The sequence below is a fragment of the Cervus canadensis genome, chromosome X, assembly GCF_019320065.1.
Source record: "Cervus canadensis isolate Bull #8, Minnesota chromosome X, ASM1932006v1, whole genome shotgun sequence".
In the NCBI taxonomy this organism is placed as follows: domain Eukaryota; kingdom Metazoa; phylum Chordata; class Mammalia; order Artiodactyla; family Cervidae; genus Cervus; species Cervus canadensis.
Window position 1 is genome coordinate 43,007,366 of NC_057419.1, and position 27,757 is coordinate 43,035,122.

Below are 27,757 nucleotides of genomic sequence, written 5' to 3' on the forward strand. Positions count from 1 at the left end.
TTGTGTCTAAATCAGATCTAGAGTTTTATTCTAAATGACGCTGAAGAAGGCGCTGATTTAAGTACTATTGTGAATTTAATCATGGATCTGCTGCTAAAAATCATTTACTGGATAAACAACTCAGAAAAGGAGAACTCTCACCACCCACCCACAGCGTGATCAAACAGGGCAGCCTTTTGCACTTGCTACCACAGCATCTCCTGAGAAGGAGTTGGGATTCCCATGTTTCTCCTCTCTTTCTGAGAATTTCAACTTCATCCTGGTCAGCTGCTGAATGGTTAAGCAGAGTGCCACTCTGTATTTCTGTGTCTTTCTTGCGGACGCCACCTCTTTAGGGCAGCCGCATGCTTGCCAAAGAATTAAATCCCGAATATTATGTAGCCCCTTATTAAATATTTCCAAAACAAAAAAAAAAAGAAGAAGAAGAAGAAGTGGGGCGGGGCGGAGAGGGGGGACTTCCTTGCCCTTGTTAGTCCTATGCGGTTCCCATCGTAAGATGCTCTGTGGAAGGGAGCCGAGCGGTGGGCAGAGGCGGCGAGTCCCCGATACCGGGCGCCTCACATTTCCCTGGCATTCCCATTTGCTAGTGCGCTGCTGCGGCCGCACGCCTGATTGATATATGACTGCAATGGCTCTTTTCCATTTGACATTCTCTCTCTCTCTCCCTCTCTCTCTCCCTCTCTCTCTCTCTCTCTGTGTCGCTTAAACAACAGTCCTAACTTTTGTGTGTTGCAAATATAAAAGGCAAGCCATGTGACAGAGGGACAGAAGAACAAAAGCAATTGGAAGTAGCACGACCTCTTTCTAGCTCTCAGAAAAGTCTGGGGAGAAAGGAGCTCTGCGTTTCCCCCAAGGTAAGCAGGAAAACAGCGCTGACGGCTTGCCTAGGAAATTACTTCTTTCCAAAGCGAGCGTTTCATCCTCCTCTCAAAGAGACAACCTTTAAATACCACTTAAATTTGCATTAATTGAATTTGCATTAATCTGTAGCGCGCTAGCATTGTGTTTTGTAAATGAACGGGTCTTTGAAGTCGGTGACAGAGCAGGGGAGCCTGGAAGAGAGGCTGGAAAATCTCCTTTGGTTGGACTGAAAGGGATTGGATTTTCAGACTCTGCGTAGTTAGATGGAACTTTGTAATGATTCTTCTATTTGTCCCGGTGAAAGGAGACTGAGAAGCAGCTACTCGCCGACATGGATTCCTGAAGCCCCGGTTATCTTCCCCGCCGCCCTCATCCCTCTTACAATGGGGCACTGTGAACGCGGGCAAGCCTGCGAGTTTAAAAGCGCACTGTTTACTTTTATTACTACTTATGTATGCTGCTGATCTCCTGCCAGGGCTCTGCCGGAGTGCTTAGAATGACTTCAAACAATAGGCAACATTTATTTCTACCTTTCTGTGTCACGCTTTGCAGGAATCCGGTTCCTTTGCACCTTTCTCCCAACTTGCAAGATCTTCACTTCCATAGATGCGGTCAGGAGCACCAAGGAGAGAGGAGGATGGGTTTACTATAGGATTTGCATTCCGCAAAAAGTCCGGGGAAATGCATGTTGTTTGCCTTGGCCTTATTGCAAAGGGTTATTTTTAGTGATCGGCTTGTCTCTACAGCTTCACTGATGCTACCTTGCCCAACAAGTAACTGGGAAAGGATGCTCCCACCAGCCCAGGGACCAGGTCATGTAGGGATGACTCCTACAAACACCTGAGGAATATTCAGAGGGTTCTTTCAAGCTCCTGAACACAAGTTCTCTCTTTAAATGAACAATTGGGCTGTAGGAGGCCTGGGCATAACTCTTTCTTGGGGGACGGGAAGTTTGTGTACAGAATGTTAATGACTCTGAACGCCCTGTAACTGAGGCTCATTGTCAGGGAGGAGCTGAGATAAACCTGCTTGAAAAAAGGTAACCTCCCTTCTCTGCTGAGATTCAGGCGCAGGAAAGGAAGCTCTTTGGCAAGAGGGGAGTCCCTCCTTCTATGCTTGGAAACTGTCATGAATAGCAGATCCGAATGCTGTGAAGCATGTCTCTTTTCATTTATACTAGTGTTTTTTAATTACAAGGAGCTGGCATTGGCAAACTGCTTCAACACCTAAATTAAATGCCAGGTGCATTTGCAAATGTAGAGATGTCTAAAATGCAGAGTTGGCCATAGGTGTCTACCAAATACCTACCATGGGGACTGCCGGATGTTTCTCAGTTGTGTGTTTAGATCAAATGCAAATATCTGCCTATTTTCTTCTCATCTGTCTGGCTTCTGAAAGTAAACTTTAGCATCCGAGTGGCCAATCTTTATCGTGGAGCAGGAAAACTTTCTGGGGAAACTCGTGTGATTTTCTCTAATAACTAAGCGAACAAGCATTGTTGAATGAAAATCTGGCATTTGAATGAGCTAATTTACAGCTTTGAGAGAGTCATTATTTATTCGAGAAAGTCTGAGAAGATACCATGAATCTATTGCTATACAATTTTAAACTACTGCTGTTAACAAAGCATTTAGCCAAATCAAAACAATTCTTTTTAAACTATTATTCAGACTACAATATGTGAGTGTCTGAGCACAAAATGCAATGTTTTGCACCGTTTACTTTCGCGTACGTTGGGTTCGGGTAGAAGGAGAGCTGGCTGAAGCCTTCTAGATGACCATGTACCATCAGCTGACAGCCACAGATGGAAACATGTCTGTGGAGTTTTCAATCTTAATTCGAGTCCCAATGACACTGTCAAGGGGAAAATAAATCATTTTTCAATACATTTAACAATTTCCAACTCATTTATTTTCCTCGGCCCTTGAAAAATGTGGTGAATTTCTCAGAATTATAGCCACCAGTGGTGGCCAGCAATTTTTACTGTATTTTGAGAACTTACAATTCAAGACCTATTTTTCTTATTGGTTAATTATTCATGCCATCATTCTTTTAATGTTATGCCAGTCCTGATGGATGCAAAGGTGAATGAGACACTGTCTCATGCCCTAATTCTCAGTCTCTATGCTATTTCCAGTTAGATTTTGGAACTGACATGGATTTGGCCAGTGGGCAAACTGGTCAATGAGTTTCTTGTTAGAAAGAACCATTTCACATATCTTCTGGTACCCAGATTTACTAGAAATGATGGTCGTATATTGGTCGGTTTTCTTTCTATTTATGATAAAGGGGTTCCCCTTAGGCCTTTATCATCGGATCCTGGGGACACGTCACTCACAGCTAGCACAACCCAGATCTTTCCCTCCTGGCTAGGAGAAGCCTGGCAAAAGGGCAGTTTATCCTCTCTCGGCTCTCTTGAGCCCCCTTTGGAAAGGACCACGTGCTGTCTGTATCAGGGACGGCTATGAGTCACCTACTCGGTGGCTTACATCAGGGCTGCTTGATGAATCACTGAATTAGAAACACACCCGGAGGAAGATGTAGCCAGTATCTCCCCCCACTTAGTTGTCCCACCCCCAGGATCGAAACCAATGACCTCTGGGCCTGGCCTAAATTCCAGAGGCCCCTGGGAAGAAGTTGCTGGAAGTGCTTGCCCAAACCCAGGTCTCCATCAGAGCCACTAACAATGTTGCTTTCAAATAATCCGATCTTTTGTTTCTGACACCAGTAGGTTCCTGGGGGTGGGGTGGGCGGGACCCTGAAGGCAGCATCACCAGAGTCCTTGATTTGGTCCTTATCAGCAGATAATCCCCTGTGGTTGGATTAAGATGCCTCTGACTCCCTGGGGTGAGGGGGGGAGGGGGGCTGACTCACCCTAGCCAGCCCTCAACTTCTTGGCCAGCGGCCTTCAAGCTCATTCTCACCTCTTCCCATGACAGTCAACTAAGGCAACTTTGTCCAGGCCCCCTGGCTGAGCCAGTGGGAGCAGGAGGGATGGGGCGGCAGGTGGCAGGACAGAGAGAGGAGGGAAGCTGGGCCATGGGAGGGTGGGTGAGCCCCAAGGCCCAGATTGCTGCAGCCTGCCCTGGCTGTGATCAGCTGTCATTTCCTCTTCGTGTATGACACTGTGGAACATATTAAAATTTCTCTGGGATGGTATGTTTGGAATTCCTCTGATGCCCCACCTCACCAACTTACCCGGACAATAAAAGCAAGGTTGTAAGCCTTTGAACAGCTGGCAGGCTATATATTTCCCCTCTTTCTTTCGCATAATCTAGTTCAGAAAAGAATCCAGCTAGACTGGCAGTGCCATGTCTGGGTACTAGTTTCCTGCAAGTCCTTCCTCCTCCACCGCCTCCCGCCCTCCCTGGAATCTTCCTGGGTGGCATGTGGCTTTTCTTCGCTTTTGCTCTCCACCACTCCCACCCCGCCCCCTATTCCCCTCGCCTGAGCTCCTTCCATTGTGAGCTCGCTCTTTGCTCAGTCTGTTTAGCAGACAGCCTGGGTCCTGTCCCATCCGAGGCCAACAGCCCATGAGGTCTCCCCATATCCATAGTATTCCCAGGATGTCATTCTTGGCAGCAGCTCTGCTGGGCTGATGGGATCGGGGGTCTTTTTGGAGCACCCTGAGCCCGAGCCCATTCGCAGAGAGGAGCAGCCTCATGGCTCAGGCTGCCCTTTAGGCGTCTGAGAGAAGGGCTGGAGTGACCCGGGCTGGCAGGGACCGGCATACCATCACAGTGACCCGCACATCTCCAGCAAAGGGCCGGGGGTGGGAGTGCTATGGGAACGCCTGAATGCACTTCGGCCTACATTAAGAGAAATGTGGTTATTCTCTGTTTCAGGGAGAGAGACAAGTGACTTGAAACAAAGCTCCCTGGATCCTTGGACCTGGACCCGCCCCCTTGCTCTGTCCTTCCCACATCCTTCCCTTACCAAGGAAAAAGGACAGACAGGACTTTTAATTTGGCTAGTGTGGGGCTGAATGTCTTTAGGAAACCCGTTTTGTGAAAGAGGGGAGAAATGGTTCCTGGGTTGAGCTGAACTAAAAATGCGTGGGGCTGTGGAGGTGGGGAGGACTTCTATTTTTCTCTCTTTAAACAGCAGAACAACAGATCAGTTTATGAGTTGCAAATGGAACGACTGGACTTCTCAATTAGGCATTCCCATTTAAGAGCCTGTGTAGCCCCCTAGGTGCAGCATCCTTAAAAGATGCTACTAATGTCCTCAGGACCAGAAGGTATTAAGGAGCACTCTACAGTGCAGCTTCCTATTCCTTTTCTTTTCCTGGGGGCTTTGGTAGTCTTTTCCGAATTAGCTAAAGTTCATTAAAAGACCCAAAAGGAAAAATTGAACACAGCTGAATTAAAATGAGTCTTTTTTTTTCCTGTTAGCTTGACAAGAAGGAAAAAAAAAGAAGGAAAAGAAAAGAAGGAGAAGAAAGAACCAACTCCCCTCTGTTGCCGCTTCTTGGGTTTTAATATGAATTATTCCATACAAGTCCCTAGGCTAGAGAATCTATTTAAAGATGCCTGGCAGCATGAAGAGAGAGGGTAAAAATACAACCACTCTTTTGTCCATCAAAGGTTTTCTTTGGGAGGACATTAAGAGCCTTCCTATTTTCCTGTCTGCCCCTACCAGTGGCAACATTCCAGCTGGTAGTACCCACTCCTCACCCTTCAAATCAGCAACCATAAACTTCTACGTTGGCATCCAGAAAAAAAAAAAAAGGGTGGGGAATCCTGCAGAAAGCCCAGTGCATATGCAGCTGGGTGGGAGTAGCTGGTGCTTCAGCGAGTGCTGGCTTGGCCACGCAGGTTGCATGTGGCAAATTCACACACCCACGTACTGGAGTTTTTAAGGAAGATTGTCCCATAGCATGCTTTCTGATGCAAGCTGCTCTCACATCTGCAAAGCTTTTCTCTTGTGTGTCTGGCAATACTTTCCTTGGTACCATCCATCCTTCCTGTCTTCCTCATCAGAGGGTCTCAGTGTCTGATGGGTGAGACTATACTGCTGAGAATCACGCCTCCCCCCTTACCAGAGCCATTTTCAGTCATTAGAATGTAACTCCCTGGATGGGGGTTCACAGTCTGGGACAACCACCTTCTTGTTAGAAAGACTGCTGATTCAGAAATGCAAAGAATGGGTAGCTTTAGGAGGCAATATATCCCTCGTGCTTAGAATCAGGAATTCATCCAATCAGAGTGCATTTTGCCCTCATGTCCAAATCTGTACATGAACATGGTCTATAGCTTTAAACTCAGTTCTTTAAGGTTTCCAGTAGATATGTTTTTCTTTGTTTTTTTCTACAAAAGCTAAGAATCTTTTCATACCATGTTCTCTCTTCCAAAGCCTGGCTCAATCCCAACTTTTTCTTTTAAGCTATGATCCAACTGATTGCCATATCCTTTAAAAATGAGAGGGCAACAGGTTAATACATTCAAGAAAGTTGATGAGTTGTCAGAAAATGCTCAGGGGTGACCCTTCTGTTGTGCCACCCACCAATAGCCCTAAAGACGGATTCTCCTCTCATTCTTTCATCAATAGGGAATAAAGATAGGAAAAGAGTAGGCCACGGGAGAAGTTAAAAAAAAGAAGGAGAAAGGATTATTTTTGATGCTCAAAATCTGCTACTGGAGATTTTAAGACAGCATAATTTCAGAAAGGGAAGCTTCCCTTAATTTCACCTATCCCCTGCCAGGAATAGGGACTTGAACTCTGAAGTTGCCTTCTTTACTTGTCATTAGAAAAAGAAGTCAACTCTTCAGGTGAAAAAAAAATTCCCCTTGCTTAAATCTAAGTAAAATGATGTAGGCACACACATTCCTAATATGGATTTGATGAGTCAAAGAAATTCAATTCTTAATCAAGGTCAATTTTTTTTTAATGCTCAAGGCAGTATTTAAGGGCTTGATACATTTCTGTGACTTCCTCCTAGTTACGGGAAATGACTTCTTTTCAGAATTAGAATTTTTCTTTTGAAGTTTGAAATCTAAAGGCAGCAGAATAGAAGTGTCACATGGGGGCTGGCAATCAAGAGACATAACCAAAGTGTGTGTGGTTTAAGCAAAGCAAAACACAAGCAGAAAACCAAAAGGCCAATAAGTTCAGAGCGATTAGTGATAGAGGGAAACACATTTTCAATATTTATTTATTTATTTATTTGGCTGCACAGGAGTCTTAGTTGTGGCATGCAGGATCTTTAGTTGCAGCATGTGGGATCTGGTTCCCTGACCAGGGATCAAACCCTGGCACCCTGCATTGGGAGCACAGAGTCTTAGTCACTGGACCATCAGGGAAGTCCTGGGAAACACATTTTTATGTGATTGACTTATGTTTTGTTTGTTTTTCACTTTGAAGAAATTGGTATTGGAGTATAGTTGATTTACAATGTTGTGTTAGTTTCAGGTGAAGAGCAAAGTGAATTAGTTTTACGTGTGTATGTGGTGGGGGCTGGCTTCCCTGGTGGCTCAGATGGTAAAGAATCTGTTGGCAATGCAGGAGACCTGGGTTTGATCCTTGGGTTAGAAAGATCCCCTGGAGAAGGAAATGGCTACCCACTCCAGTGTTCTTGCCTGGAAAATCCCATGGAGGAGGAGCCTGACGGGCTACAGTCCATGGGGCCGCAAAGATTTGGACACGACTGAGTGACTACACTTTCACTTTCACATGTGTGTGTGTGTGTATCCATTCTTTTTCAGATTCTTCTCTCATATAGTTTATTACAGAATACTGAGTAGAGTTCTCTGGGCTTTAACCTTGCCCCTTTGACATGAATCTTTGTCTGCAAGTGTTGCTTCCAGATTGCCACAGGAGGGGGATTCAGTATTCAAGTCCCATCACTAGGCAGAAAAGGCAAATTGGATGGGGAATGGAAATACTGAGTTGCTCTATTGTTTATGCCCAATTTCTAACTAAGGGCTCTACAGCTGTTAGGTGAGATCACTACCCACCATTCCAGAATGCTGTTGTGGGTGAGGAGATGCAAATGCAGCTTTGGAAATGCTTTGCTGGACACTTTGAAGAAACGCCAACATACTCATTTGGCTCCAGGGTGAACAGGAGCTTATACCCTGAGCTAACATTGATTATCCCTCTTCTCCTGAGGCCATAGCACAGCCAGTGGTCGAGTGGCAGAGCAAGTATCAAATTACATCAGCACAGGGGTCCCCAGAACACCTGGGAACCTTTTCTTTTCTACAGGGAGAGTGCACATTCACATTTTGATGAGACAGAGTGCCCTGTGCTGGGTATCTCAGAACTCCTCTCAGAACTTCCTTCCAAAGGGTCTTACACAAGCTGAGTGGTGGAGTATGTCTCAGTCCTCATGTGAAAGCCCCTTCCTGGGAGAGAGTGGGTGAAATGAAGGAAACCATCCCCTTCTAGAATTTTGCTATCTGAAATCACTGAAAGGGCAGTGACAGATTTGAAACATAAAAATTATGCTTTCTCCATCTCTCCTGTTACTTCTTTTGTGGCTTCCTTTCTCCCTATTATTGATGAAAGAATGGAAGCGGGCTCCATCTTTAGGGCTACTGTTGATTTTCGGCACTGCAAAAAGGCCACCCCTATACCTTTTCTGATAGCTCATCACCATATCAGTCACAGCTTTTAGTGGAGTGGATTTACAGAAATAATCCAAACCTCCAGAGGAGAAGCCTTCAACTGTATCCTACTTCTTGACACATGGGTAATCAGACTTGGTCACTTCCAATTTATGCAAGCTTTGTCCTCTAAAAGTCAGTTATGTCAACCGTTAAGAACTCAGAACGAGTCTTTGTATAGAAACTATAGAAGACTACAGAAGCCCAGCGTAGGATCCAAAACCCATACTCAATGGACAACTCTTTTAGTACAACTCCCAGCCAGGAAGGGCTTCCCTGGTGGCTCAGATGGTAAAAGAATCTGCCTGGAATCCAGGAGACCTGGGTTTGATCGCTGGGTGGGGAAGATTCCCTGGAGAAGGGAATGGCTACTCACTCCAGTATTCTTGTCTGGAGAATCCCATGCACAGAGGAGCCTGGCAGGCTACAGTCCATGAGGTCCCAAAGAGTTGGACATGACTCAGTGACTAACACTAACTAATGCCCAACCTAGAGCTTCAGCAACCCTAGCACAATGTTTCCATAGATGCTTTACCAAGCAGAGTGCCTTGCTCTTGAACACATTTGCATAAAAGAAAGTTCTTCTAACCAATCTTCCTCTTCTATCCCGAACCAGAGCATCACAAATGGCCCCACTAGGGCATGAAGATCTGTGGTTCAATCCATTAGGAATAAGGGTCATTTATAGGAAAGGTGTAAGAAGGTTGAACTCAGCCTGTATCATCAACATCCTCAATTGAAAGAAGTTTAATTTTACTATGATTGACTACTATTAGTCTTTCTCTTCTCCTCATTTGGTGAAGACTAGAAAGAAACACTTCAAATTTTAGGACAGCTTTAAGAGAAATAAGAACTGGTTAAGTATCTTCATTAACTGCTTCCTATTATTAACAACATGTTATTAATTTATAAATCATAGTACATTCAAACACCAAGTCAACTGATTATTAAGGGCTATTTTTATTTCTGGGCACCAATATGGCCTCATCAAGAGTCAAATTCTTATAGTTTGACCTTCAAATTTTGGCTTAGGCTCCACATTAGAAATTTTTTGGACTTTTCTGTGATCATTAGTTTCTTGAGTAAGAAAAGAACTTTTTCTGTATTATTTCTTTGGGGACCATGTAGCCCCAAAGCAGACATGTACTCTGAGAAGCTTGGGTAGAGTCAGAGAATGTTAGAAACAGATAGAACCATAGAAATATCTAGACCAATCTGTTCTTTTTGTGGATGAGAAAACTGAGTCCCAGAGAAAGCAACTGACTTGCTCAAGATTACACAGCCAGTGACAGGATAGTAGGTAGGGCTCAGAGTTTTCAGCTCTTCAACATAGCCTTCCTTCTGCCAGAGCAGACAACAGTAGACTGCCCTTCGGGTTTCAGAAGGTTGTAGAATAGTTATCTAATATTTCTGATAAATGAATGTAAGACACTGGGTTGTAGGACACAGGCTAGAAATAGGTTTGGGGAGGAAGAGATGAAAACTGTAGATAGGTGGGAGTTTGGATCACAGTGAGTGGTTCCTCTGGATTTCCTGAAAAATCAGGATTTGAAGTTTCAGTCAGGTTCTAGGTCCAGTCCTCCCACACCAGTCCTGCCCCAGACAGTAAAACTATTCCATCCAAGAACACACACACAGGTGGCGCCACTTGATAGTTGGTCAGAAATTACTTCTATTCCCAGTCCTTCTTTTTCACATTCCTCTTTATCTTAGCCTTTGATTTATTGTTTCCTTCTTGGGCTCTATTTCTTGTTCCCTTTTGCTTGTTCTATCTCTTTTCTTCCTCACCATCACCCCTGAGTTTGGCCATGTCTGCCTGGAGAAGGAAATGGCAACCCACTCCAGTATTCTTGCCTGGGAAATCCCATGGACAGAGGAATGTGGTGGGATGCGGTGCAGGAGTCACAGAGAGTTGGACATGACTGAGCGACTGAGCACACCTTGTAATGCAGGCTGGAAGAAAAGAGGATCTCCAAGACTAGAGAGCTGTTGTTTAATCCCAAGGATGTCATCTTTCTCCTAAGATGACTCTGTGGGGGCAAGCATTGCCTCCCATGCTCTGCCACCTCTAGGTGTAGAACAGACACCATGCTTGAGATGCCAGGGGCGGGAACTGCTCCCTCCCCACTGACCTTGCGGCTGCCCCTCCTTGGAGATACCTGGGGCGGGCAGGCTGGAGGGCTGCCTTTGAATGAGCCCAGGCTTGACCTCTTCATTGCTACTGATGTCCTGTCGGATAGGAATAATATAAAAAACCATTCATTGAGCACATGGGATGCTTTATAAAATCCAGCCTGCTGTTTACAGTTTATAAATTAAGTGCCTTGGGAAGAGCATCTGACTTATTCTCCAAAGCATCTCGTTGACTAGATCCAATTGGAATTCTTTGAGTTCCTGGGAAGGGGCTACTTAGCACTTCACACTCTCTGATGAGACTTTGAGTTTTTGTTTTTCTAATTCCAATGTGAAGTGTTATCTAGTGGCAAGCTTTCTTCCACTTTTAAATCTCTAATTTTGTGTGTGTGTGCAATTCCTTTGAGAGAGGCTCTGTGTTCCGCCATCTTTACCTTACTCATGCCTGAGATGATTGTTTTAAGTGATAGTAAACATCGAATAATTCCATCTGGCACACTGACATCATTCCAAAGTCATTAGATTTCATCTGCTTAACTTGATCTTCTTAGGAATGATGCAATGAATGTTGCATATGAATTAGATGTTAAGCGAGTTCATCAGCATGTCCGAAAAGATTACCCAGAAAGACTACAGGCCAAGACTCTTTGCTTGTGGATGCAGTGAGCTGGAAGAAGGAACTAGAATAGGACCTATTTTTCTTCCTGACCCTTAAGTCTCATCTGCTAGAGCAAAAGGAGACTCATAGTATCTGTTCAGTGTGAATATGTGTTAAATGTGTATTTGTAGAAAGAAGCTGCAGGAGGTAAAACCTGCATGTATTATACTGAAAAACAGTCCAGGGGGGAAATATGGATGCTGAGTACCACCCTCCCTTGTCTGGCAAGCAGGGCAAGAATAAGGCCACTAGGCACATGCCACTTGTCTTAGCCGATTGCTGGAATAACTTGTGTGAAACCAGCACTTTATCCTTTGCCAGGGAGAAGGTCAGCCCAAGAGTGAGTTGATCTGTGGATACAACACCATCTCTCACCCAGGAGGCTGGGCCCACTGTAAGCTCTGCTATATTATTTCGCTGAGGGTGACAGGTGGGGAAATCTGGGCACCAGTTGTTCTTTTCCACTGGTATCATTTGGAGGGTAGCTCCAAAGTCGGGCACGCCAGCCTACGTGCCTCTCCTGCCGGCAGAGGCTCCACATTGGAGCTATTAGAATGTGGGCTCTGTATATCGGCCAAGTTCATGTCTCAGAGACTGTATCCGGAGCACAGAGCAACCCAGGTCTACTGAGTTCAATGAGATAGTCACTTTCTCACTCAATCCATCACTGGCTGGGCTGAGGTTCTAAGTCTTCATTGGCAGCACTTGATTTTTATGCTACATGGCTTTAATAAAATTAAAGTAAGTTAGAATTAATTTAATTTTGAGAAAAATAACAGAGGCTCCTACAAGACAGACATAGATACCCCTAGGCTGCCATCAAAGGGGGAATCTCATCTCGAGTGATGTATATCTCCTTCATTCCTGATTTTCCTCTTTGCGAGTGCTTCCCAGAGCACCCTGTACACCCTCATCTGTGCACATCCAGACCAACACAATGTTAAGGCAACTTGACTTAATTAGAATCACTCTTTTCTTGAGCATTCTGCTTACTTCTTCTTCAACACAGCAGTGTTTGTTCATTCAATTTGAACACAAGGCATAAATCCCAGTGTTCTGTTGCAAGGATTAGACTTTCACACTCCAAGGGTTCTGTGAGTTCTGTGGCATATTTACACTGTTGCTTGCATTCTCATGTCAGAGTTTAATATAACAACTGAACAAAAAGTATCATGCTTTATGAGAGTGTTGAAATGAAAACATCTATTTCTTATTAATGGTGAAGCAATATTTCTTCTGTCATTCTTTTATACTTTATTACTAGTTCTCAGCTCAGCTTATTATCTTTAAAGAGAAAATCAAATAATAGAGTTACATTTTGTATGACTTTAACTAGCTCTTTATCAGTATAAATGTCATAACATTTGCTTACAAAATTATTTTATTCACCTTTTGGGAAAAAAAAATTAACTATGCTTGCAATTCAGAATGTTACTACTAGGTGGCAGTAGTGCACAAGAACAAACTGGTCCACTGGGAAACCTACTTGACTGAGACTAGCATGTCTTCCCATGCTTCTAAGGAACAAAAGTTTAATATTATTAAAACACTCAAAGTGGCACAAACATCAAACATCCATTAACTTCATTACTATTTCTAAGCCAAGGTTTGATTTGAAAAGAGAAAGTATTATTTTTTAAATGAAATTTTGGATAGGTAATATATTTGCAAGTTCAGACATCTACAAATTTAAAAAAAGATATATAGCAAAAAGTCTTTTTCCCAGGCCTGTCCTCCAACTCCACACGTAACTAACTGTATAGTTTCTTGAGTATCCTTTCAGAGCTTCTCTATGTAAATACAAATTAACATAAATATATATTCTTATCCCTCTTTGTTTTAACACAAATCAGTAGAGTTTCTGCATTCCTCTTTATAGAGGTACATAGTATTTGATTGTATGAATGTTGTATTTAACCAGCCCCCTACTAATGGAAATTTTGTGCCGTTTCCAGTTTTATGCTATGACAACCAATGCTGTAGTGAATAACCATATGCTTGTGTGATCTCACATGTAGGAGAGTTCTCCAAAGTGAAATTGCTGGTCTAAATTATATACATTTTTGGCTTAACAAATATTGCCAAATTGGCTTCTATAGAATTTGCACCAATTTTTACTGTACTGTCTCCAAAATAGGCTTGTTTTCCCATAGCCTTGCCAATAGAATACATAATTAGACTTTGGGATTTTTATAAATATGACTGGTTGAACAAAGTATCTCAAAGTACTTTAATTTTCATTTCTCTTATATAAGTGAGGGTGCCCATCTTCTATATTTAAGGACCTGTTATAGTTCCTTTTCTGTGGAATAAATGTAAATGCCAACACATACCACCATGCATACACACAATTTTATAGGATTTTGTTGTCGATGTCGTCGCTTGTTTTTACCATCATGCTATGCATGCTTTTCTTTCATTTGCTTTGCTCATTTAACCATACCTCCTGGCCATGGCTCTGAAAAGAAGTTGGCAGTGGAAAGGGAAGGTCAGGACTGGAATGTCTGCTTTTCCCCTTCATCCCTTTGCCATTGATTCCTGGGGGAAATATCTGTAGACCAGAGTGGTGAAAGGAGAAGTCCAATAAATTCTCTTTCTGAGACTAATTAAGGCTTCAAAGAGACAGATAACCACTTGGGAAAATATAGTTATATTGAAACTCAGGAAATGGTCAGTAATACCTCAGCCTCTTGACATGGAACTGAAGAAAGCTCTGGCTCTTTGAGCTGAAGTCTTGCTGACTTTCAGTGTAACATGCAGAGGAAAACCTAGAATATGCAGCTGAAAAGAAAGCAAAAATGCTCTTCTGTATCTTTTGCTGATTTGGAGCTTTAGGTTCAGGTTTGATCAATTTTGGTGAGATGTTACCATTAGCATGCACATAAAGGAAAGTGGTGCAAAGTTGCATGCAAATATGGTGTCCTGAACTTTAGGATTATTCTCTACATATGAAGATGGGGGCAAATGAATCCATAAGTATCTAAAATGTTGGCATTTTTGATCAAGAGGGGGCTGCAGATGCCATTTCCCCCAACTCCTATGTAGATGAGGAAACCAGGACTGAAACAGTTCAAATGATCCTGTACATGATCCCCAGCTAATGAATGGCAGCGCTAGAATCCAGGTGAGTCCCCTCATTACTGTTCCCTGCCCTTCCTGCAATTTATAGGGCTTCCCTGAAATACACGTGCACAAGTTTTGCCATTGTCAAGGATGCTCCACTCTGAAATAGCCCTCTGTCACATACCCTTTTCCACCTGGGATTCCACCGTCCCACACTCACAAGACAGCTAAACTGAGGTTAAGGGGGTCTGGGGCCACTCTGTTAGAGCAAGAGTAACCAACTTATATGGACTAAAACTTCATCTTATCAATACTTTGCCATGTTTATTCAGACTGTTCGTGAGTAGGAAGGTTAAAAAAATGTTGTACTACAAAGCAAAATATTCAAACTTTTATCTGAAATACCTTTGAAAGCTTCTCTGAAGCTTTAATTATTGTGTTCCTTTTGTTTTTGATGTAATGTCAAGTCCTCCAATTTTCCTAAATGGTTGAAAATATTTTTGATGCTCTCTGTCTTCTGGTGTGATAATGCTGGCCATGCCTTGAGGGTGGGGTTACTGAGGTGATTTGAGCAGACTATGGACCGGAGTCCTTTGTCCAAGAGGTATATGCTTTAAAAAATGAGGCAAATTTCAGGTATGGCATGATCCCACTTTAATGACAAGTCTCTGCTTCAACAACCACTTACTTTTTCAAATTATACCATGTGCTTGGGCTACAAAGGCTCTTCAGAAATGTGTGAGTCTGTTGGCAACTATACATGTGTTGCCTTAACCACACTGGAGAGCAGTTAGCATAATGTGTATTTCCGATGCAGCTTATCATTGATGCTGGGTGGCACAGAGCTTCACACAAAAACAGGATGAGCCCAGAGTCCAGAAGTGGAAAACTAGGTGGATGGGTGGGTTAGACTTGGACATGGAAAATGTGCTTCCTTCCCGTGGGACATGCCCTGTGTTTGTTACTGCTGACCTGCCTCCTCTCTAGCCCTGGAAGCTGACATGGACATCGAAGCGTACAGAGATACTAAATAGACCCCTCTTGCCCCCACCAGCCAGGAGTAAGAATGAGACCACCCAACTGAGTTATGCTATGGCCAGAACCACATAGTTAATCTTGACTATGGGTTCAAACTATCCTTGTTCCTTGGAACATGGACTCCAGTGACCAGAGTCAACATGTACTTTCATTAAACCATTGTGTCCACCTTCAAATGATTTTAAATATATACCATAAGCTATGGGGGAAGCCGTATGAAATGGCTGACAGCTTATGAGTATGACACTCTAGAAACCAATATTCTCAACTCATAAATGGCATGGAAAAAATTCGACTCAATACCTCCAGGTTTCCATTAGTTTTTCTGGGTAACTGTTTCTGGGGAAAATAATTTCTGCTCTCATTACAGTTGTGCAGCAGATACAGTGATGATGGACCGCAAGTGCAAAGAGTAAGACGAAACTCCGGCATACAAAGGACAATGACAAGCAGAAAGCTCCAACCAGATCCTGCCCTTTCTTTGAAAGGAACTGGAGCCTAGGAGGTGAAGGCATTTCCAATTTTTAGTCCTCTGCCTCCCTCTGCTGTTCTTCTTGAGAAGTTTTCCCTTACAACAATGAGAAATCATGTACTAGCTGCATCCTTTTCTATGCTCTCCCTGTTGGCGCTAATGGGAGATACAGACAGCAAAACAGAGAGCTCATTCATGATGGACTCTGATCCTCGACGCTGCATGAGGCACCACTATGTTGATTCTATCAGTCACCCGCTGTACAAGTGTAGCTCCAAGGTAAGACCAAGATCTCTGTGAGAGTATCCTTACTCCCAGAAACAGGAGAGAAGGCCTATTATAACAAGAGATGGGGAACTATATGGCTGACCCACAGGGATTGCTGCAGAATCATGCTTTTAGGGTTTCCCACCATGCTTTCAACTGTTTGTTGTCAACAAAGCTGCCTAACTGACCATGTGCATACCCAGCTACCTTCACTCTATTCAGACTACTCAAAGTCAATAAGAAAGGCTGGAAGCTTCCACAATTAAGTTGATGCTAGGCTCAAGGTGGGAGGGGTATGTTTTATCCTTGGCTGTGAAATTGATGAGCAGTGGTATCCTTGTTCAAGAAAGAAAAACAGTGTCTACATGTTATCCTAACTCCTATCTCCACCAGCAATGAAGAGGAAGGGAATACAGTCAATATGATTGTGCATTGGAACATACTTCTTGGTGGGCTCTTCAAATAGTTTCCAGGTCCATGCCTTTCTCTTACTGACGTGTTTATGTTAAAATGAATTCAAAAGAAAAATGGCCTTTTGATAAGGTATTATTTTACCTTGATTATACAAGTCATTCTTGTTTGGTGCAGGTTTTATATACATATATATATATATTTTTTTTTTTTTTGCATGGGCAAAAATGATGTCAGTGTTGAGATGGAGCGTATGAAGTAATACCATGCTTAAACATCGCCAAGAGTGGCCAGCCACATGGACCACCCAGAAGGGAGGCACACAGTAGGGAAAAAATAGACTCAGAAGGAGACTTTTCACAACTGTCACTGCCCCCAGTCACATGAATGAAATTTGCCCACATTTGGTAAATAAGAATTTGTTTAGCCCAACCTCAGAGATTTTCATTTCCAACCCTGAGACTAAAACCACTTAAATATTCTCATATGGCATGCATTTTTTTAATTACCAGTATAATTAAGAAGTTTTGGTAATATCAACCACTAAAATTGAGACCATATAAGTTAATGGCTCTCCTCTCCATTTAAAAACATTACGACTTCTGTCTCCTGCTAAAATTTCCATAGCGTCTCTGAGTATAGCTCAGTGATGATGGCTTGTTTTAGTTTAGAGAGATCAGAATTTGGATTAACTCACTTCAACCAAAGCTTCTTATTTGTACTTGTTGAACTTAAAAAAAAAAAAGTAGTAAATAGATAAACTTGAAATTTTGCAAGCCTGCAATTCCTTCTTAGGAAAGATTATAAAACAAATTGAGAAAAAACAATAGGACATGTTCTCACAGCTGTGATTGCTGAGAAGCTGTAGGCCTGAGGTGAGATGGACTAGAGCAATTACTCATTTCTCCTCCACTCCCCCTACAGAGAGCACTAGTACTTTGTGTTTCTTATTCCATGGATGATTTCTCTCTCTCCTGAGTTGTCCTCTATAATCATGATTCTTTTTAAAAAAGAAAACAAAATCAGGGACTTCCGTGATGGCCCAGTGGTTAAGACTCTGCACTCTGACTGCAAGGGGCACAAGTTTGATCCCTGGTGGGGGCATTAAAAGATCCCACGTGCTGCAAGATGAGGCCAAAAATAAGTTAAAAAGAAAGGAAATAAAATTATTTCAAAGAAAGTGTTCACTCGATGATAGGAAAGAACAGGAAAATTGAAGCATTTCTAAAAACTAAAGAACAAGCTGAGATTTGGTGAAATGATGGTGGAGTGGCTTAGCAATTATTACATTAGTTAAGGAAAGGTCAAAGAAGAGATAGCCTTAACTCAAACCCAACAAACTCATGGTGCTTGAGCATGAGTCCTAGAAACAGACTTCAGTCCACCTTTGTTCACCTCTGTTTCTTCCAGAATACCATGATAAATAGCGCAAAATTGTGATTGTAGAAAAATGTTTGTAATTTCATGGGAACAATCTGTTTTCAAACATAACAAACTATCCCTAATATAGCAATAGTTTTATGTAAATGGTGCTTGCAATTATAAACCTTGCTTCTTTGGCCATAAAGTATGCCTGGCAGAATCTCAACTACTCAGACCTTCTCTGGATTAAATTTTCTCTATGTATCCAGGAATAAAAATTGCTTTTCATTTTGAGATATTCTATAAGTCTTAATTCTCACAGACTCAGGATAGTTTATCTGGTGTCTGGTCTTTGGAAGACAGATAAAGGGGAGCTTTTTGATGCATGCTCAGGGAAGAAAGAACATTTGCTTAAAATTTTAAAATGTGTCAGGCACCTCATACTCTATGATCTAATCATTGCTGACAAACCTGTGATGGAAGGCTTTATCATCCCATTTTACTGGTAAGGAAAGCTGAAACCTGAAAGAAGTATTAAGTAGATTGGTCAATGTCAGTTAGCTCAGGATTGGCAATGTCTGCCTTGGAGTGTTCATCTATCAATTCATCTTTCATTCGATTCATTCGTTTTTCATCTGGCTCTTCCTGTTTTGGAGGGATGCAAATAGAATGTAAGAGCCACTATTTTTTTTTATTATTTAAAAAAATTTATTGAAGTATAGCTGATTTACATTGCTGTGTTATTTTCTTCTGTACAGAAAAGTGACTCAGTTTTACATACATATTGAGATATATATATATATTCTTGTTCATATTCTTTTCCATTATGGTTTGTCACAGGATATTGAATATAGTTCCCTGTGCTATACAGTAGGACTTTGTTGTTTATCTGTTCTATATATAATAGTTTGCCTCTGTTAATGCCAAACTCCCATTCTTTCTCTCCCCACCCCTTCTCCCCCTTGGCAATCACAAATCTGTTCTCTATATCTGAGTCTGTTTCTATTTTGTAGATATGCTGATTGATACCGTATTTTAGATTGCACATATAAATGATATCACATGGTATTTGTCTTTTTCTTTCTGATTTACTTCACTTAGTAAGGTAATCTCTAGATCCATCCATGTTGCTGCAAGTGGGAGCTGGTATTTAGAAGTCTAGGTTCAACTTTTGGTCTGCTGAAAATAATGATTTACACTCAACAATATCTGTAGAAAAATAAAAATAGTAGGGAAAGCTTTTCTGGGAGCCTTCCATGAGGCTGTTTCCCCTCACTCTGAACTTGCAGCTGGCCAGCCCCGGAGGCCTGTCACCTTTCTCTTGCAATTTTGGAAAGGGCTGACGGAGTCAAGCAGAAAGGACCAGCCACCATGGTCCACGATGGAGGTCAGTGTGGCCACAGGTTATGATACGCCTGCTGACTTTCAGTAACACCTTCTAAGATTTGCTGCAAAAGATTCAGGGAGTGGCAGCTTCATTGACAATCTTCCCTGGAATTTTTAGTAAAGGTGGTTGAGCAAACAAGTAAGGGGTCAGAGGTTAGTGGAAATGAGTTATCTGGGGAATCTTCAAGGGAACTGAGGCATCCCAGGCTTTGAAGTGAGAGAGACCTGGTTTTAAATTCTAGCTCCCTAGTTTGTAAAATTCCAGCTTCACATCCACTAAGGGTGACTTAGGGGCAAGTGAAAGCATTCTTTGGTGCCTCAATTTCTTCCTATGTGAAGCTAATGCTGTCTTCCAAAAGGTATGGGTCTGGGTATTGGTGGTAATATTTGTAATGCATCCAGCTTAATATCTGGCATTTTATAGCCATTAATAAATGATAGTGTGATCTTGATGAAGTTTTAAACTGGACAGGTGTTTAGACTCATTTTTCTATTTCAGTCACCGCTGAAACCTCAATAAGTATCGGGATCTCCTACAGCCTTAAAGGATTAGGAAGATGAAGCTCACTGCAGTTCTTGTTAAACGCGGAGACCTGGTGGGGGTGGGGAAGCGCATAGAGGGGCAAAGTAAATGTAAGCCACTGTACTGGGTGCTGAAAGGGAGGATCAAAGTCACAAGGGAACGGATCGAGCCATCTGACCTCCCTTCTCAGGCGAGTGGAGGAAGGAGGGCTTGGAAGGGTGTGTTCTGGATTCGGGCCAGAGAGAGGTGTTCAGGAATCAAGGCTGGGAAAGTGAGTCCACAGGACAGGGCTGTGAAGTCTGAGCTGGGTGAGGAACAGGAGATGGCGGCCCCAAGCCAGGAGTGGGGAAGAAGGGCGGATGGTTGTGTGAACTCTTAAGGGCCACAGGAGCAAGCAGGCAGCGGCCAAAGGGGAAGAAGGAGGAGGATTCAGGGGACAAAGCCTGGGGCAATTCCCTAAGGAAAGGGGATCTGTGATGCCCAGGCTGAGCCTCAAGCTTGAGAAGGGGCAATTAGGATCCCTGAGCCATTTCCTAGTGCTGCCCATGAAGCCCACCACGTGGTAGGAGAAATGAGGGGAATGGGGGATATTGAGTTTATAACACAATTGCCTACTGGATGGATATGGCTTGATTTTTTTTTTTTAAAAAAGGAACAAATTTATACTGTGGTGGGTAGTTGAGGCACAAAAGTTAAAAGAAAACACAGGCTACATTTTTGCCCTCATCATGCTTACAATTAAAGCGGGGAGAGAGGAAAAGGAAGCATTTGGTGTGCAGAAGTCTCTTCATGTCAGTTTGAGCTATAACCGGAGAGAAGGGACCAGGTTCTAGCTGGAATTCACCAAGTTTCCACCTGCCCTATGAGAGCTCACCCCACCACCCACAACTACTTCCTCCCCCTGGATGCTATTTTGTGGATGCTCTAAACCTGGCATGGACCCTTCGGAGGTTGCCCTTGGTCTCTGGAGATGAGCTGAATAGTCATTTATCAATGATGCTGGTGAGGTGAGGAAGGGGAGAAGCAGAGGTGAGTCACGTTCCTGAGGAGAAAGCGGGATGCTTCAAGGGGTGCCACGGAATAAGGGATGTTCACTGCTGAGAAAACGCAAACAATTTTTCTCACTCAATTGAGCTAAAATAGCCAAAACCCTATTCTGATAGTGAAGGATGGAACAGGTGGGTCTTTATTCTAATAATGATGGAGACCATGACCTGCACCAGGAATTCATGGGGTCTCCACATGACGGGAAAAGAAAGTGGCTTTGGAGAGGGTGAGTCTTTCAACAGGGGTGATGAAAACCATCTGTGTTTGGGTTTTCTTCCACTCAGAAGACGCTTGTGTATTGCAGCAAAAGACATAACTATCTAAGAACTGTGGTAGGTCACCAGAGAGAGTGGGAGCCTGAGGTATCTGACTGCAATCCTTGGGTTGGACCCAGGAATCACAGCTGGCTGCAACCCTCACAATGTAGCCTGAACTTGTTCATGACCAACTAGCATCTTATGCTAGAAACTCGAGAGCTTGAAAGGCTGACTTTTATGCCCTGACAGTATAGCACCGCAGTTAGGAGAGAGAGCTCAGGAATCACGGGGTCTTGGTTCAGAATCTTGGCCCTCCATTGTACAGCTGTGTGACTTCAGGCAGATGACTTATCCTCTGCCTTTGAATTTCTTAATTTGTAAAGTGGGGAGAGTTTACCTTTTGAAATGGTTGTTAAGTATTAAGTTGCCTGTGAAGGGCTTGGCACAGTGCCTGGAGCCTAGTAAATGCTCAATACATGTTATATATCATCATCATTATTATTCTTTTATAACTACCCAAGGACCTTCTGTTGCTCTTAGCCTCAGCACATGGAAATCAGATTAGAACATGAAAAAGTCTATCCTTGAGCAAATACTCTGAACCCAGCAGCTCTGTTTGTGTTAAAAGGAACTAGATTTCACATCCAGCTAGAGCCAAGTGATTCCAAGGTTGGGGAGATACAATGAGGCTGCTGGAGAAGTTGCCTAACTTCCTAGCATCAAGCCATAAGAGAGCAAAAATTGAACCTGACCAAAAGCAGATACTATGTACCTGTCACACACACACACAAAAACATCCCCCTCCCACCGCAAGCTGTGAAAAATCAATAGAAGTTTGTATGAGCAATAACCACCTATTGAACCCACTCCTATAGGGGTGCAGCTCCATGTGGTTTCTTTGTCCAAAAATGTTCATTTCTTGATTTGATAATGGAGCAATGTGTATGGTTTCCATTAAGAGTAGTTAAGTGCACTGCAAAATGCAGAGGAATTAATAAAATACAGCCAGGTCACCCATGTATGAGGAATGTGCTTGAGCATAAGCTGGGGACCAATGTGTTTTGGCAGGTAAACTGATGCTTGAAGGTGTCAAAGGTCTATTGAACTGAAGGATGGATTGGTGACCAGTTAGAGGGTGTGTGGTATCATCCAATGAATTGCTGGGAGGTTGTGGGAGTCCTTGAATCACTGGGGAATGGAGCTGGGCGAGAGACTTGACAGTGGAGGAGATATTATTTAGGACTGCCATCGTTCTTAGAAGATTCAGCTGTGCTTAAGATTGGAGGTAGTGATGATGGGTCCCAAGAAGCCTGTACATAAGAAAAAGGTCAGACTTGTGTGGTTATATGGTTAGGACTCCATATCGTAGGCAGGTCAAAGTAGATAAGAGTAAGGGGTGGGTTGGCTCATGCCTCAGGAAAGCATCTTAATATTAGGAGGCATGATATTACAGTGCCTTAGACTAGGGGTTTAGTTTTAGACAGATCTGGATTTGATTTCAGCTCTGCCTTTTACCGGATAGGTGAGTCTGGGGAATTTATTTAAACTCGCTAAAGCCTCAGTCTCCTCATCTGTAATAATGATACAGATAATAATAGTACCTTTCACAGAAGATTGTTATGAGAATTAAATGAAATAACATGTTGTAAGCACTCGATAAATGTTAGCTGCCATCATTGGTGGTGTGTGCATGCTCAGTGGTGTCCAATTCCTTGGGACTCCATGGGTTCTTCTGTCCACGGGATTTTCTAGTCAAGAAAACTGGAGCAAATTGCCATTTCCTTCTCCAGGGGAATCTTCCTGATCCAGGGATGGAACCAGCCTCTCTTACATCTCCATGTCTCATTTGGATATGACACACCATATGTCTTTGCCCTTCTGAATGAAGTCTGCTGGCACAGCTTAGCTCTATCCATCCAGACTGAAACTGAATCTCGAAAGACTCCATTTGTGGAGGTGATCCTTTGAAGAACTCTTCATTTGCCTAATAGATGATCCACATTAGAGATGAGCAATTTTAACATTACTCCAAAGTGAGATGTGAAGGAACTATTCCCATGTACTATCAAGGGTGAGAAGAGACTGGGAAGACCTTGAATTCTTTCTCTCATTAGATGGATGGAGTGGGCACCAATAACTGGCATGTGTGATATAGACTTGTGGCATAGTCTCTCAAAACCAGTTTCAGATTATGTCTGCTTTCCCTGTCAATGTGAAGAGCAGGCAGGGTAGAATCGAAGCTTTAGTACAATCAAAATGACTTACAGCTGCCATTTTTTCCCTGCCTCTGTGACCTTTCGGAGAAAATAAATCAGTAGGTCTAGTCCAACACACCCTTCACCAAACCCTGCTAGTTTCATATTCTCTTGTTGGTTGCTAAGAGATTATTGAATTCACCCCAGCATCTTTTCAGATATTGATGTTAATGAGTTCTAATTACCAGAAGTCATCTTTTCCTTTTGGAAAGATGGGCAGGCCATTTCCTTCTTTTAATTCTTGGGCATTAAATTCTGTCCTATAGGATGATATTAGAGATAATAACTGATGAGTTTTCAATAATAACTGCTAATTCTTAAAATACCATGAGATAAATGTCAAGTAGTTTCATGCATATTTATGGACCGTTTAATCTTTCATTTGAATAGTTCCACTTTTTATGTTCTTGTGGGTTCTGGAAGTATAGGGAAACTTTTTTTCCATCACTTAATATGAAATTCACCAAGCAAGACCCTTCCACATAAACATAGACCAATAATCTCAGGTTTCCACCACCTTCTGTGCCTCAATATATAATGTTCTATAGCTTAATGAATCAAGCTACCCACCCTACTCCCACTATGACTGCCACTCCCAGGATACCATTTATGTATGGTACACATAAATGAGTCTCTGCTCCATCCTTTTAATCTGTATGCAAAAATATAAGGTTTGTGCTTATATCCACTGTTTGCCGGAAAACTTTGGTAGCTTGCATCAAATTCTTAAAGGGTCTGTTTACTAAAGACACATTAAGAGCCCCTCTATGGTGAAACAGATCACCAGCCCAGGTTGGATGCATGAGACAAGTGCTTGGGCCTGGTGCAATGGGAAGACCCAGAGGGATCCGGTAGAGAGGGAGGTGGGAGGGGGGATCGGGATGGGGAATACATGTAAATCCATGGCTGATTCATGTCAATGTATGACAAAAACCACTATAATATTGTAAAGTAATTAGCCTCCAACTAATAAAAAAAAAAAGAAAAAAAAAAAAAAAAAAGAACATAGGGCTTCCCAGGTAGCTCAAATGGTAAAGAATCTGCCTGCAATGTGGGAGACCCAGGTTCGATCCCTGGGTAGGGAAGATCCCTTGGAGAAGGGCATGGCAACCCACTCCGGTATCCCTGCCTGGTAAATTCCATGGACAGAGGAGCCTGGTGGGCTACAGTCCATGGGGTCACAAAGAGTCAGACACAACTGAGTGACTAACACTTTCACTTTCATAAAGAACACACAGCCTCTGCTACTTAAACCTAAGCTTTATTATCGCCCTAGCCTACCTTTGGAAATGGAGATGGTCAGAATGAATGCATCCTAATATCTGCCTTAAATGACTCTGAAAACGCAATTGCACATAATCTTAGTCTCCTTCAGCATATATGCCCAGAAGTGTGATTCCAGGTCTCAAAACATCCCCTGTTTCTATTTCACTCTCTTGTTTCAAGTTGTAGTGCCCAGAATAGTTCTTCCTAAGCATCATTAGGTTATTCTTTTTCTTCTTCAGAAACCATATTCTTTTTTCTTTAGTAATTTCCTGTAGATAGCAAATTTCTTTTCTTTTTCTGTAGTCGTTCTTTATTTACCCCTGATTGCAATTTGGAATGACGTTCTACATTTTAAGACTGATGGAACTGGCATGGAGCCAATGGTAAACTACCACCTGTCAGCAGAAATTTCTTTTATTCTTTGGTTTTTATTTGCACATCATGGTGGTGGGCTGTGTCCAGTGGTACTAAACCCCCAGCACACCTTCAGAATCACCTAAAGAGCTTGGAAAACCATGAAAGTCTGGGCTCGACTCCAGAGGATTTACATTCACTTGGCCTGAGATGGGGCCTGAGTGTTGACATTTTAGAAGCAAATTTGCAGCAATGTAGAGATGGTTGGATAGCATCACCAATTCAATGGACCTGAACCTGGGCAAACCCTGGGAGATAGTGAGGGACAGGGAGGCCTGGCGTGCTGTAGTCCATGGGGTCTCATAGAGTCAGACATGACTTAGCAATTGAACAACAACCACAGGTGATGCCATCATACTTTATATTTTCGTGTATAATGACAGATACAGATTCTTTTTCACTTAGGTTGGGAAATTTCATTGAATAGCAGCTGAAAGGCCAGTTTCAATTGGGAAAATTCATTTATATCTGTGGTAAACTTTATTTTGATGAGAAGTTGCACTAGCATTTTACCACCAGATGAAAAACAATGAGGATCTTTTAAAAATTAATGTATTTAAAATGAAGCAAAAAGCATGTATATATCAGGCTTTGTTTTGAATGAATCTTTCCCCCAAGTCCTTAATGTAAAGATCTTGTGTTATAACTTTTAAAGCCATAATGATAAGAGTGCTAAACTGTGGACATAAAAGCAGGTGTGTAAATATTTTTACACTGGTCTCTTCCAGCAGGAACTCATCCAGCCAGCAGTGTTAGGGCCTTTTAAAGGATGCTTTGGGACTTGGCTAAGATTTTGGCTTCCCCGTGGGTAACTGGGATTGCCAGGTGGCACTAGCGGTAAAGAACCTGCCTGCCAATGCAGGAGACATAAGAGATGCAGGTTCAATCCCTGGGTCCGGAAGATCTCCTGCAGGAGGGCATGGCAATCCACTCCAGTATTCTTGCCTGGAGAATCCCATGGACAGAGGAGCCTGGCATGCTATAGTCCATAGAGTCGCAAAGAGTCTGACATGATGGAAGCGACTTAGCATGCACGCACGTGGGGTAACCACTTCTTTTCTCTCCCCAGATGGTACTCCTGGCCCGGTGTGAGGGACACTGCAGCCAGGCGTCACGGTCTGAGCCCTTGGTCTCCTTCAGCACTGTCCTCAAGCAGCCCTTCCGCTCCTCCTGTCACTGCTGCCGGCCCCAGACGTCCAAGCTGAAGGCACTGCGGCTGCGCTGCTCAGGGGGCATGCGACTCACGGCTACCTACCGGTACATCCTCTCCTGTCACTGTGAGGAGTGCAGCTCCTGAGGCCTGCTGTTGAATGGCTTCTGGATGGGACAGACCCTCCCTCTTGCTGAGGCAGTTCAACCAGCCAGGGAAGGACTGGCAAGGGAAGAGTTAAGGCAAAAAAAAAAAAAAATGTAGCAATTCCCACGGGATTCTGGGATTCTGCATATTCTAGTAATAAAGAGTCTACATGCTTGTTGACAGAGATACTCTGGGAACTTGTTTTCCATTCCCATCTCCTTTCCTTGGTACAATTTCTTTTGGTTCCTTTTCAGATTCGGGCATTTCCCCCTTTGGTGCTGAATGGCATCTGGGCTTCCAACAATTCAGCATTGGTGGAAAAAGTGGGCTCCCAGGCAAGAGTGGGTCAGGCTGTCACAGTTTTGGTATTAATGATGGAAGCATTTGCTTTGGAAAGCAGGAGAGCCCAATTCTTTCTGGGACATCCTCTGTTTTTTTTTTTTTTTTTTTTTTTTTGAAGTCTCATCATTGGGTCTAAGGTTGCCCTTGCTGCTAAATATTACCAATTTCAAATTCCGGGCACCAAGCATGTGGATATGTTTAGCCAGGTTCATTCATAGCCAGCTAACTGATGTTAAAATCACTAACAAGCAGATTCTCCTATGTGATGCTGGAACTCGTGATAACCATCATTATTATTCAGAAGTGACTTTGGGAAAGCAAAAGTGGCATAAAGAATTTGTCACCTTGAAGCTCTCTCAGATAAATTATGGTAACGTGTAGTAAGAGAGCAGACTTTTAAAGACCTGCACAAATATGGATCCTGCACTGACTTTGAAAAAGGCATATATGTACTAGTGGCATGGAAAATGCTCTATACTCATGCATGCAAATTAGACAACCAAGTACAAATATCTTTGTGGGTGTGCTATAGCTTTAGCCATGTCGTGGGCATCATTCTCTCATATCCACTTGTCCATGGGAAGCTTGCTGCCAAAAATGGTGGCCTGGCTCACCTTCTTAATATTTGGTTCAAATAGATTTTGGTCCTTGAGGCTCAAAATTGGAGTTATTCCCATGTTTTGAAATAAAAAGAGAGTATCTTCAAAATCATGACGGTGTAAGGATTGTTTTTTCCTACTCAACTACTAGGACGCATCCCCTATGGTGTGTGAGGGGGATCCAGAAATAGAGGGAGATAGGGTTTCAGAAGATACTGGGTGGGGGCATTTGTTTGAAAATCAATGTACTAGGGTAGTGGGGGCTTATGAAATGTGGCTTTTAGTCTCAGAATCTAGCTTATTGAATGGGCACAAAATCTGGTGCATCTCTTAGGCACTATTCTCAGAAGAAAATAAGTATCCATAAATGAAGTCTGAAGAACCAGAAGGAGAACAAATAGTTCACAGACAATGGTTTCTGTGCCATTCTGTGCCCATTCATCCAGGGCCAACGGTACTTAGGAGCATTGCAAGAATACTCAGGGTGCTGGCATAGTGC

At 42.8% G+C, this 27,757-nt stretch overlaps 1 protein-coding gene across 1 annotated transcript; it reads left to right on the forward strand.

Moving 5' to 3' along the window:
* The first annotated feature begins 445 nt into the window (after positions 1 to 445).
* Positions 446 to 27,370, forward strand: LOC122435838 (norrin cystine knot growth factor NDP). The gene is made up of 3 exons (XM_043459925.1): positions 446 to 854; positions 15,731 to 16,111; positions 26,090 to 27,370. Exons 2-3 carry the CDS (start codon positions 15,938 to 15,940, stop codon positions 26,315 to 26,317), a joined length of 402 nt encoding a protein of 133 aa, XP_043315860.1. The 5' UTR covers positions 446 to 854; positions 15,731 to 15,937; the 3' UTR covers positions 26,318 to 27,370.
* The last annotated feature ends 387 nt before the right edge of the window (positions 27,371 to 27,757 follow it).

Coding starts and splice junctions, on each gene's coding strand:
- LOC122435838 (XM_043459925.1), top strand. CDS start 15,938: ATGAGAAATCATGTACTAGCTGCATCCTTTTCTATGCTCTCCCTGTTG. Junction 16,112..26,089: donor TGTACAAGTGTAGCTCCAAG/GTAAGACCAAGA, acceptor TTCTCTCCCCAG/ATGGTACTCCTGGCCCGGTG.